Source organism: Petromyzon marinus, chromosome 49 (genome assembly GCF_048934315.1).
Source record: "Petromyzon marinus isolate PM22_M1 ecotype Great Lakes invasive population chromosome 49, UKy_Petmar_22M1.pri1.0, whole genome shotgun sequence".
Classification (NCBI taxonomy): domain Eukaryota; kingdom Metazoa; phylum Chordata; class Hyperoartia; order Petromyzontiformes; family Petromyzontidae; genus Petromyzon; species Petromyzon marinus.
In genome coordinates this window covers 5,837,450-5,850,159 of record NC_133715.1, presented here as the reverse complement: position 1 = coordinate 5,850,159, position 12,710 = coordinate 5,837,450, and the positions used below count along the sequence as shown (strand labels likewise).

Here is a 12,710-nt window from a genome sequence, read left to right as displayed (position 1 = left end):
TGCTGTCTGTAGCGCTGCCTGTAGCGCTGCCTGTCTGTAGCGCTGTCTGTAGCGCTGACTGTAGCGCTGTCTGTAGCACTGACTGTAGCGCTGCCTGTCTGTAGCGCTGACTGTAGCGCTGTCTGTAGCACTGACTGTAGTGCTGACTGTAGCACTGACTGTAGCGCTGACTGTAGTGCTGTCTGTAGCGCTGACTGTAGTGCTGACTGTAGCACTGACTGTAGCGCTGACTGTAGCACTGTCTGTAGCGCTGACTGTAGCGCTGCCTGTCTGTAGCGCTGCCTGTAGCGCTGCCTGTCTGTAGCGCTGCCTGTCTGTAGCGCTGCCTGTCTGTAGCACTGTCTGTAGCGCTGACTGTAGCGTTGACTGTAGCGCTGTCTGTAGCGCTGCCTGTCTGTAGGACTGACTGTAGCGCTGACTGTAGCGCTGCCTGTCTGTAGGACTGACTGTAGTGCGGACTGTAGCACTGCCTGTCTGTAGCGCTGCCTTTCTGCTTGTCTATAGAGCTGCCTGTCTGCCTATGTAGCTATCTGTCTCCGTGGCTGTCTGTCTATATAGCTATCAGTATATCTATCTATGTAGCTATCAGTGTGTCCGTCCGTGTAGCTATCAGTCTGCCTGTTTGTCTAATACATGACCAACCCACCTACCTCTCTACCTGTCAATTTAACTCTATGTCTGTCTGTCTGACTCTCCCTGTGTCTAATTCTCTTTTTTTATAATCTACCTACCAGTCTGCCTGTACGTCTATGTATTATTACCAATCTAACTGTCTGTCCCCCAGCAGTTGACACGTCTATCTCATCTTGTTGGTTCTTTCGGTAAAGTCACGTAGAATGGAAATAAAATAATAAAAATAAAACATAATCAAATTAAATCCTTACGACGTTTCGGCCACAACACAAGTAGCCTTCTTCTTGTGTGGTGGCCGAAACGTCGTGAGAATCTTATTTTATTATGTTTTATTTTTATTATTTTATTTCCATTCTACGTGACTTTACCGAATTGAACCAAGAAGATGAATCCCTGCAGTCACGAAAGCTTTAAATCGAAATGTCTATCTCAATCTGTATGCCTGTTTCACGCTTCTGTTTGTCCAACGCTACGCACGTCTTCCTGTCACTCCCCCAGTCTCCCTGTCCGTGCGTGCGTCAGTCTGCCAGCCCGCCTGCCTCCGTGCTGTGTCGCCGTACGTGACCCCCCACGCCACCACCCCTCACTGCGCGGTGGCCGTGTGGTTAGTTGTGACTGCCATGCTGTTAGCAGCGTGATGCTGTGTGCGGGGGAGTGCGTCCGTGTGAGTCTGTCCGTGTTGTGGGGAGCGGTAGCGCAACGGTTAGCGCGCTGCGCTCCGAAGCTCGGCGCCTGAGTTCGATTAATAACACTGGCGAATATTTGAACCGGTTTTGGGTCTCCCCTAGGTTGACTCAGCCTCAAATGAGTATCTGGCGCAGTGTGTAAACGAAAAAAAAAGTTTATTTTGATGTTACCAGGTAAGGCCCACTGAGCTACGCACCTCTTTTTCAGAGGCGACCTGGCCACAGATGACAGCTCAACGAAAGTGGCTCATCACGTGGAAAATGAGAGCAACCAAATACTCTAAACGCGTGACGTTGATTCCAAATGTGGCGGGAAAACCGGCCGTCCCGGAGAAAAATCCACGTGACCACGGGGAGAGAGACACGCAAACTCCAAATATGCCGCAGGCGTTAGGGTTGGGATCGAAACCAAGACCTCCTGCATATCAGGCGGGGGAATTAACATCTTGCCACCGTGGCACCGCATCGCCACTGGGGAGACAAAGGCGGCCGGGCGTGGTGCTGGCTACCCACCCCCTCGTGTGCCGTTCTGGCCTTCATAGGTGCTCACAAACAGCATTTTCCCTAACCGTCTGTTAAGGCTACACAGGGAATCTTTGTGTGTGTAGGTGTGTGTCGAGGTGTGTGTGTAGGTATGTGTGTAGGTGTGTGTAGGTGTGTGTGTAGGTGTGTGCGTAGGTGTGTGCGTAGGTGTTACATATTTCCGTCGTGGTTTAGTGGTTGCGGGTTGCTGAGGCGATGGAGTCTGCCTCAGTGGCCCGCGATCACAAATCTCTATTTAACTCCATAAAAAAAGTAACCTGCAGCGCCACACCTATTACCATCATTAGGGGAAAAAACGGTGATCCAATCTCCGACCCCCAGGAACAGGTTTGCAGATTTGCTGAGCATTTATGTGAGGTCCTGGGGGAGGGAAACTCCCTCAGCCAGGAAAACATCGTGGCACAAAGTGGGGATGACCCTGCTGAGGCTGCGGTGCCTCAAATATTAGAAGAAGTCACCCCCTGTGAGTGGCGGGCTGAGGTGCCATCTGTTGAGGAAATACTGAAGGCGATCTGGAGACTGAGACCAGGAAAGGCAGCGGGCAGAGATGATCTCCCAGCGAAATGCTGAGGGAGGGTGGCGTTTGTGCACAGACTGCCCTATATGACATCATAACAACAGTCTGGACCACTGGACGGGTTCTGCAGAATTGGAAGGATGCCCTGGTGGTCCCCCTCTATAAGAAAGGGGGCCACACAGACTGTAACAACTACAGGGGCATCTCACTCCTCAGTGTGCCGGGAAAGGTCCTGGCAAGGATTATTCAACATCGCCTTGCCAAGCACGCTGAGGAGAGGCTTGCGGAGCCCCAATGCGGTTTCAGGAAAGGGCGGTCCTGCACAGATGCCATATTTTCTGTCCGTCTGCTACAGCAGAGGTGTAGGGAATTCCAGCAAGACCTACATCTCTGCTTTATTGACCTTGTCAAGGCCTATGATACCATCAGTAGGCCTGGGCTCTGGGTTGTTCTTCATGCTTTTGGAGTACCTGACCCTCTGCTCACGATCATTAAGGACCTCCATGATGGTGAGCGGGCCCGGGTAAAACTGCGTGGTCGGGAGTCAGAGCCATTCCCTGTGCACCTTGGGGTGCGACAGGGATGGCCTCTGGCTCCCACATTATTTAACATCTATTTTGACCACGTAGTTCGTGAAGCCTTCAATAGCTGTACCGGGGGAATCTCCATATGGTACAGATATAATGGGAGGCTGATCGATGCCCGGGTGCGGTCAAGGGATGGCTCCCTATTGCTCAACCACGTTATGTATGCCGATGATTTGGTAATATCTGCTCATTCAGAGGAGGAGTTGGAGACGTTGCTGCTGAGACTGGAGCGTGCCACTAAGAGATGGGGCCTTACCATCAGCCTCACCAAAACTAAGAACCTGCCTGGGTATTTTGTACCATCGGACACTCCACCCCCACAACTCCCAATCGGTGATGGGGTAGTTGTGGAGAGAGTGGAGAGTTTCCCATACCTGGGCAGTGTGCTTATGACCGGCTCCAGTTTAACAGCACAAGTCTCACTCCGAATCAGTCGAGCGGCAATATCTTTTCATCGGTTGCATAACGCTGTGTGGAAGCTACCTGGTTTGTCGCTCCGTACTAAGCTTCAGGTCTTCTCGGCCACGGTCATTCCCTCCCTTCTCTACGCTTGCGAAACGTGGACCCCCCTAATGGAACATCTTTGCCGGTTAGAAACAATTAGGCTAGCCTGCCTGCGATCCATCCTGGGTTTAACCAGGCTGGATTGTGTGAGAAGCTCACACATCTTTGAAAGATCTGGGCAAGGTCCCATCGGTGAGCTCCTCCGGCAGGCAAGGCTGCGGTGGCTGGGTCATGTAGCCCGCATGCCCAGCCTCCGCATGCCGAAACAGCTTTTGTTCGGCCGGATTGAGGGGGCTTAATGGGCGTGGCACGGCCTAGAGAAGAGATGGAGTGATGTGGTACAGGAGGACGTGGAGCTGAGTGGACTTGCCGATGACTGGTACCAGCGGTGTTAAGATCGGCCTCTGTGGAGGAGGTTCGTGAAGGACGCTACTGGGCAGTTGGAGGTAGTCGCCCTCCAACAACAACGGAGGGCGGAGGAGCGACGCTCACAACAACGAGCGGAGCGCCGGGTGGCTAAAGTACAGCAGGTTGGCACAGTAGGGGTCACAGGTGGTGCATCAGCCAGTCATCTCAGTCAGTCGACCCGTGGCACCTGGGTCTGCCCCGTGACCTCCTGCCCGCGGGTGTTCGACACTTCACGTGGCCTCAAGGTGCACATGGCCTGGCACAAGCATCGTGGTGACGTCACCGCCACTTAGTGGCGAATGGCGGTTGTTGTTGTTGTGTTGTTGTGTGTGTAGCTGTGTGTATCTCACCTGCCCGTGACAAACTGCAGCAGTAGCACTCGCTCCTCCTGCGAGAGCTCCTGCACCACCTCCCAGAACCACTACATCACCACCATCACACACCATCACACACCCATTACCATCACCACCATCAACACCATCACACACCCATTACCATCACCACCATCAACACCATCACACACCATCAGACACCAGCACACATCACCACCACCATCAACAACAACAACAAGCGCCATTTGCCACTAAGTGGCGGTAACGTCATCACGACGCTTGTGCCAGGCTATGTGCACCTTGAGGCCACGTGAAGTGTCGAACGCCCGCTGGCAGGAGGTCACGGGGCAGACCCAGGTGCCACGGGTCGACTGACTGAGATGACTGAGATGACTGGCTGATGCACCACCTGTGCCCCCTACTGTGCCATCACACACTATATCACATACGCTGGGCTCGTATCTGCTCGTGTACTTTTGTCTCCGTGTTTCCGTATCCACGTGTTCCCATATCCACGTGTCTCCGTGTATCTGGGTCCCCATGTTTTCTTGTCCCCTTGTCTCCGTGTTTCCATGTCTCCGTGTCTCTGTGTCCCCGTGTCTCCGTGTCTATGTGTCTCAGTGTCTCTGTGTCTCCATGCATCTGTGTCCCATTGTCTCCGTGTGTCCGTGTGTCCGTGTGTCCGTGTCTCCGTGTCTATGTGTCTCCGTGTCCCCTTGTCTCCGTGTCTCCGTGTCTCTGTGTATCCGTGTCCCTGTGTTTCTACGTTCCTGTGTTCCTGTGTCCCCGTGTCCCTACGTCCCCTTGTCTCAGTGTCTCCGTGTGCCCGTGTCTCCATGCCTCCGTGTTTTCATGCCTCCATGTCCCATTGTCTAGGTGTCTATGTGTCTCTGTGTGTCCGTGTCTCCGTGTCTCTGTGTGTCCGTGTCTCCGTGTCTCTGTGTCCCTGTGTTTCTACGTGCCCGTGTTCCCTTGTCTCCTTGTCCCCATGTCCATGTGCCCCCATGTACCTGGATCACGGGGGCGCTGGGCTCATATCCGCTCCCGTACTCCGTGTTTCGCTCCCAATCCTCAACGTCGATCTCCGGCATCCCAGACAGTAGCAGCTCCTACACGTGGACACGGAGATACGGGGACGGGGGGACAGGGGCGACACGGGGATACGGAGTCAGAGGAATGTGGGGACACGGCAACAGGACACGGGGGACACGTAGACAGGAGGACGTGGAGACAGAAGGACATGGCAACAGGACATGTGGAGACAAGGGGACACGGAAACATATCAGACGTTGTAGGCTCGGGCTGCGAAGTGGCCAGCGGATGACAGCACAGCAATGGATTCTTAAATCCTTCTGCGTGGAGCTTTGAGCGTCACCCCCCCCCCCCTCCCCTTCGTACAACAGCAGCACGGTGCTGGGTTTTCTCCGGGCTCCGCGTGGAGCCCCGACTCTGGTCCCCGGCGAACGATCTACAGGCGGGGACGGCGGGGAGGGGGGCATCCCGTCACGGGGTAGGGGGCGCCCCCCAAGGCACACCCCCCCCCTCCCCCTGCGCTGCCTCGGCCGGCCGTTGTGAGGTGGGGGGGGCCCACACCGCCACCCCTGAGCCATCGCTCCACGCTGAACGCCGCCATCAGCAGTTGTGAGGATCCAATCAGCGAGCTGCTCATTACAGGGGCGGGATGCTGGGGGGGGTGGGGGGGATGGGGGGGCGGGGTGGGTGGGGGGGCGGTGGGGGTAACGGCACGGGGGGGGGGGGGGAGCTCACGACGGGACGCCGCACGGATGGGCGCAAGGGCCGCAGACGCGACGTATAGCACGCCGCACCGCCCGTGCCACGCTCACCACTCGCTCACCACTCGCTCACCACTCGCTCACCACTCGCTCACCACTCGCTCACCACTCGCTCACCACGCAACTCGCCACGTCCTCGCGTGCACTCGCCACGCGCTCGTCACACGACTCACAGCTTTTATTTTTTTCATTCAATTGAGCGGCCAGCAATGAACAGCACCGGTAGCAGAGTTGTAGATTCAGGGGGTGCACAGCGCGCGTGTTCAATTGAGCGATGTTGCCGTGAGAGTTCGGGCGGTGGAGAGACGAGGATGGCGGGAAGGTCCAGAATGGAGCTGGGCAAGGGAAGAAGCAGAAAGGGAAGTGAGGTGACCTGCAGTGTGGTGAGTGAGTGGGTGGGAGAGCGAGTGAATGTAGGGGGTGAGCGAGAGAGTGAACGTGTTGTTGTGACCTACAGCGTGGAGGTTGGTGATGGATGACATGAAACGGCGAGTGTCTGGCGGAGACCGAGGCCTCATCTTGGGTGGAGGAATCCACGAGTGAAGTTCACGGGAACGGTAACCAGAGCACGAGCAGCGACAGAAGGGTGATAAGGAGGCGACTGACTGGTGGTGAACGAGTGCCGGATCGCGCGCACAAACACACGGGCCCGAGCACACACGGAGGTGGGAGGAGGAGGAGGAGGGAGGGAGGGAGGGCAGAGGCTTGTGGCGGGCGAGCAGGAGAGCGAGCGGTGTGCGTGCAGAGGTGACACGTGGAGGCGGCGCGGCGCTGGGGGAGACGGATTGAGAGGGAGCTCATTCTGATGGCTCCAACCTCATCGCCCGCCTCGCCCCCCTCTCTACGGGGGCGGGCGGCACGGTGGGGAGGGGGGGGGGGCGGAGCGGGGGGGAGCCGTGCGGCGAGCGGAGACGCGGGTTGAGGAGACGGCGGGATTAGCGGCGAGAGGATAACGGGTCCCGGGGCGGGGGGCTACCGTTGCACCTGGAGCCCCCCCCCCCCCCCCCCGGATTAACCCCGGACGACCCCGGGATCGGCGGAGATCGACCCGGAACCCCCCCGGACGTCGTCTCCCGTGGCCGCGCGTTCTCCGCGACGGCCGCGATCCCCTCTCCCCGATCCCTGATCCTCACTCCCTGATCCCCGAAGCCCCAACACTTCCCCCCACCACCCCTCCACGTCCCCCTCCCCCCGTCCCCTGCCACCCCCTTCGCACGGCGTTCTCCACGGCTCATTACGCGATGCGGCGATTAAGGAGTTTGAGAAAATGAGTGCAGACACCACCCAGGGGGAGACGCGGGGGGTAAGGGGGGGGAGATGCAGTGTGTGTGTACATGAGTACGTGTGTGTAAGTGTGTGTGTGTGTGTACATGAGTGGGGAGCGGTAGTGCAGCGGTTAGCGCGCTGCCCTACGAACCTGACGACCCGAGTTCGATTCACGCTCACAGCGAACACCGGTGACGATTATCTGAACCGGTTCTGGGTCTCCCCTAGGTCGACTCAGCCTCAAATTAGTACCTGGTGCGGTGTGTGAGCATCGCCAATAAGGAGACAAAGGTGGTGGTGTTGGCCACCCACCCCCTCGTTAAGAGCACTTGCCCCAACAGTCTTTGTAGGAGTCTATGTGTGTAAGTGTGTGTAGGTGTGTAGGAGTGCGGGAGGGAGAGAGGAATTGTTTGTGTGTGTGTGTGCATATGTACATGTGAGCGTGTGTGCATACATATGCGTGTGTGCATCTACGTGCGTCATACGTGTGTGTGTGCATGCATACCAGCTCGTATTCGCCGTGCGTGTGTACACGTGCGTGAGTGAGTGTACGTGTGTACACGTGCGTGAGTGAGTGTGCGTGTGTACACGTGAGTGAGTGAGTGTGCGTGTTGTACACGACGCCTGGCACAAGCGTCGTGGTGACGTCACCGCCACTTAGTGGTGAATGGTGGTTGTTGTGTTGTACACGTGTGTGCGTGAGTGTGCGTGAGTGTGCGTGCGTGCGTACCAGCTCGTATTCGTCAAACAACTGCACGAGGGCAGGGGGGATGAAACGGTGGAACCCGGCGAGGAAGGCGTTGATCTGGGGGATGATGGCGCGCGTCATCCGCAACTCCGTCACCAGCTGCACGTACTCCCCCTGCACACGCAAACACCGCTACTCTTCACGTACTCCCCCTGCATACTGCAGTCACCTCACTTCACTTTCTGCTGCTTCACGCAGACCGCTCCACTCTGGAATTCCCTCCTCCTCCACCACCCCCTCCCCCCATCATCATTGTCAACGTCTCTCATCCCCCAAGCTCTCACAATAACAACAACAACAACCTCGCTCAATTAAAAACGCCCAAAATGCCAAGCGTTTTGGACCATCGGGCACGGTACTCGGCAACCGCGTTTCATCGCCGCCGCCACCCTCACATTCCCCCGGCTACCCACGGGCGAATGCTTCACCTCGTGCGCGTCAACGTCGTGTGTCACCCACCTTATTCTCCTGGGTCACTGCCACGCCGGAGCCCCCGGGCTTGAGCTCCACCTCGGCCATGGATCCAAAGACGTCGGTCTCCACCAGGAAGGTGAGCTCCAGGCCCAGCTCCGAGATGTCGTTGTCCAGGATCCACTGCAGGTTCTTGGCGTACTCGGGGTCGATGGAGGCCACGTCGCGGTAGCTCACGGGGATGCCTGCTCGCCACGCACGCACAGCACGCACACACAGCACGCACGCTCACCGCACAGCACGCACAGCACGCACACACACACAGCACGCACGCTCACCGCACAGCACGCACAGCACGCACGCACGCACACACAGCACGCACGCACAGCACGCACGCTCACCGCACAGCACGCACAGCACGCACACACACCACGCGCGCACAGCACGCACACACAGCACGTGCACTCGCCACGCGCGCTCACCACGTCCGATACGCTCACCATGTCCGATACACCCCCCTGCATCCCCCCTTGCCCCCATACGAGTGAGTGAGTGACAGTGGCGAGGAGCTGGAGGTGGCCTCTGCACTGCGGTGCCGAGTGGGGATGGAATCGCGAGCGTTGCGGCGCGGACATCATCCCTGTCATTAGTGTCTCATTGAATTATCCACCCGAGGTCACGGGGCGAGACGCACGCACGCACACATACACACACAAGAGACAAAGATCCCCCGTATAGCATGAATAGACTGTTGAGGCAAGTGCTGTTAGCGAGAACCTATGAAGGCCGGAACGGCACACGAGAGGGTGGGTGGCAAGCACCACACCCGGCCGCCTTTGTCTCCCTAGTGGCGATGTTTACACACCGCACTAGCTACACATTTGAGGTTGAGCCAAACTAGGGGAAGCCCAGGACCGGTACAGATAATCGTCACGCGCACACGTACGTACACATGTACACATGTATCACACGCGCACACGCGCGCACGCGCGCACGCACGCACGCCTCCCTTCCTCCACCCCCCACCCCCCTCCAGGGCATGGAGAAGGGGGAGGGAGGCGTGGAGTGCGGAGGAGGAGTGTGGGGGGAGGGGTGGAGTGGAATTGATGCTCGCGGTGGCTCGAGGGGGAGCACACAAACACAACGAGGTTTTAATTTGATAATCGCCGCGCACTCAATTTGCCGCCTGGGATCCCCCCCGCCCCATCCCATCCCCCTTCCTCTCCCTGCGTCCACGGCGGTGCGCACGGTGCCAGGGGCTGCGGGCACCGAGGTCAGCCCCCCGCACACAGGAAGCGTCGGCCCTCGCAGGCGCGACGGTCACGACAGGCGCACCGCAGACATCGCGGGGCACTCAAGTCCCTGGGCCCGGGGGGGCGGGAACCCTGTCGTTACCCTGGGGCCCGAGCGGCCACCTCGAACCCCGGGCCGCCGGCGTACGTCGCCGGCGGGCACGGGGACCGGGCGCCGCGGCCAAACGCGGGCGTCGCCGAGCTCACCGAGGATGTGCTTGTAGAAGGAGCGGGTGAAGTAGACGTTGACGAGGTGGCGGTGGTACAGGGCCAGGCCCAGGATCTGCCCCGCGAAGCGGAAGTAGTTCAGGTGGTCGGGGTTCACGGAGGAGTTGCTGTTCGGCTGAAACGTCGTTCCTGGGGGGAGGGCAAGGGGGACGTGGAGACGTGGGGACGTGGGGAGACGCGCGGAGGCACAGTGTCCCCGTGACACAGTGAGACATGGGGAGACACAGTGAGACACAGTGAGACACAGGGAGACACAGTGTCCCCGTGACACATTGAGACACAGTGAGACACAGTGTCCCCGTGATACAGTGAGAAACAGGGAGACACAGTGAGACACAGTGTCCCAATGACACAGGGAGACACAGTGAGACACAGTGTCCCAATGACACAGTGAGACACAGGAAGACACAGTGTCCCAATGACACAGTGAGACACAGGAAGACACAGTGTCCCAATGACACAGTGAGACACAGGGAGACACAGGGAGACACAGGGAGACACAGTGTCCCAATGACACAGTGAGACACAGTGAGACACAGGGAGACACAGTGTCCCAATGACACAGTGAGACACAGGGAGACACAGTGTCCCAATGACACAGGGAGACACAGTGAGACACAGGGAGACACAGGGAGACACAGTGTCCCAATGACACAGTGAGACACAGTGTCCCAATGACACAGGGAGACACAGTGAGACACGGGGAGACACAGTGTCCCAATGACACAGTGAGACACAGTGAGACACAGGGAGACACAGTGTCCCAATGACACAGTGAGACAGTGTCCCAATGACACAGTGAGACAAAGTGAGACACAGTGAGACACAGTGTCCCAATGACACAGTGAGACACAGGGAGACACAGGGAGACACAGGGAGACAGTGTCCCAATGACACAGGGAGACAGTGAGACACAGGGAGACAGAGTGTCCCAATGACACAGGGAGACAACCCTGTCTCCATCCACATACGAAGCGTACATGTTAAAGCTAAGTCGACATAGAGGAGACTACCAGGACCGGTAATGAAATCCTCACCGATGTTGGCTGTCAGCGGAATTCGAACCCTGGTCACTGGGTTTGTAGCGGAGTGCGCTAACCACTGCGCCACCGCTCCCCACGTACGCACATACGCGTGCACGCTGAATAAATTGGCCACTTCAAAGACAATTTGCAGAGCAGCAGCTGTGCGTGCATATGTGTGTAAGTGTGTGCGTATGTGTGTGCATATGTGTGTGTGTGTGTGCGTATGTGTGTGCATATGTGTGTGTGTGTGTCTCCCTGTGTCTCACTGTGTCACGGGGACACTGTGTCTCACTGTGTCTCCCTGTGTCTCACTGTGTCATGGGGACACTGTGTCTCCCTGCGTCTCCCTGTGTCACAGGGACACTGTGTCTCCCTATGTCTCACTGTGTCACGGGGACACTGTGTCTCACTGTGTCTCCCTGTGTCTCCCTGTGTCACGGGGACACTGTGTCTCCCTGTGTCTCACTGTGTCATGGGGACACTGTGTCTCACCTTGGGGTGCGACAGGGATGTCCTTTGGCTCCCACATTATTTAACATCTATTTTTACCACGTAGTTCGTGAAGCTTTCAATAGCTGTACCGGGGGAATCTCCATTTGGTACAGATATAATGGGAGGCTGATCGATGCCCGGGTGCAGTCAAGGGATGGCTCCCTATTGCTCAACTACGTTATGTATGCCGATGATTTGGCAATAGCTGCTCATTCAGAGGAGGAGTTGCAGACGCTGCAGCTGAGACTGGAGCGTGCCACTAAGAGATGAGGCCTTACCATCAGCCCCACCAAAACTAAGCACCTGCCTGGGTATTTTGCACCATCGGACACTCCACCCCCACAACTCCCAATCGGTGATGGGGCAGTTGTGAAGAGAGTGGAGAGTTTCCCATACCTAGGCAGTGTGCTTATGACCGGCTTCAGTTTAACAGCAGAGGTCTCACTCCGAATCAGTCGAGCGGCAATATCTTTTCATCGGTTGCGTAACGCTGTGTGGATGCTACAAGGTCTGTAGCTCCGCACTAAGCTTCAGGTGTTCTCGGCCAGTCATTCCCTCCCTTCTCTACGCTTGCGAAACGTGGACTCCCCTAATGGAACATCTTCGCCGATTGGAAACATTTAGGCTGGCCTGCCTACGATCCATCCTGGGTATAACCAGGCTGGATTGTGTCAGGAGCTCACAAATCCTTGAAAGATCTGGGCAAAGTCCCATCTGTGAGCTCCTTCGGCAGGCAAGGCTGCGTTGGCTGGGTCATGTAGCCCGCATGCCCAGTAACTGCATGCCTAAACAGCTTTTGTTCGGCCAGAGAGAGGGGGCTAAACGGGAGTGGCACGGGCTAGAGAAGAGATGGAGTGCCGATGACTGGTACCAGCAGTGTCAAGATCGGCCTCTGTGGAGGAGGCTCGTGAAGGACGCTACTGGGCAGTTGGAGGCAGTCGCCCTCCAACTACAACGGAGGGCGGAGGAGCGACACTCACAACAACGAGCGGAGCGCCAGGTGGCTAAGCACAGCAAGTTGGCACAGTAGGGAGCACAGGTGGTGCATCAGCCAGTAATCTCAGTCAGTCAACCCGTGGCACCTGGGTCTGACCCGTGACCTCCTGCCAGCAGGCGTTCGACACTTCACGTGGCTTCAAGGTGCACATAGCCTGCCACAAGCGTCGTGGTGACATCACCGCCACTTACTGGCGAATGGCGGTTGTTGTTGTTGTGTATGTGTGTGCCTACGTGTGTGTGTGTGCC

The 12,710-nt window shown here is 57.4% G+C and overlaps 1 protein-coding gene across 3 annotated transcripts in view; it reads right to left on the bottom strand.

Moving 5' to 3' along the window:
• The window catches only part of HACE1 (HECT domain and ankyrin repeat containing E3 ubiquitin protein ligase 1), a 110,060-nt gene that overhangs the window by 17,927 nt on the left and 79,423 nt on the right, over positions 1–12,710 (bottom strand). For all 3 annotated transcript variants that reach the window (XM_032972653.2, XM_032972652.2, XM_032972654.2), the window contains 5 exons: positions 9,928–10,077; positions 8,477–8,673; positions 8,000–8,131; positions 5,221–5,319; positions 4,229–4,299 (listed from right to left, as the gene is read on the bottom strand). In XM_032972653.2, the coding sequence (XP_032828544.1) occupies positions 4,229–4,299; positions 5,221–5,319; positions 8,000–8,131; positions 8,477–8,673; positions 9,928–10,077 (649 nt within the window). The remainder of the gene's footprint in view (positions 1–4,228; positions 4,300–5,220; positions 5,320–7,999; positions 8,132–8,476; positions 8,674–9,927; positions 10,078–12,710) is intronic.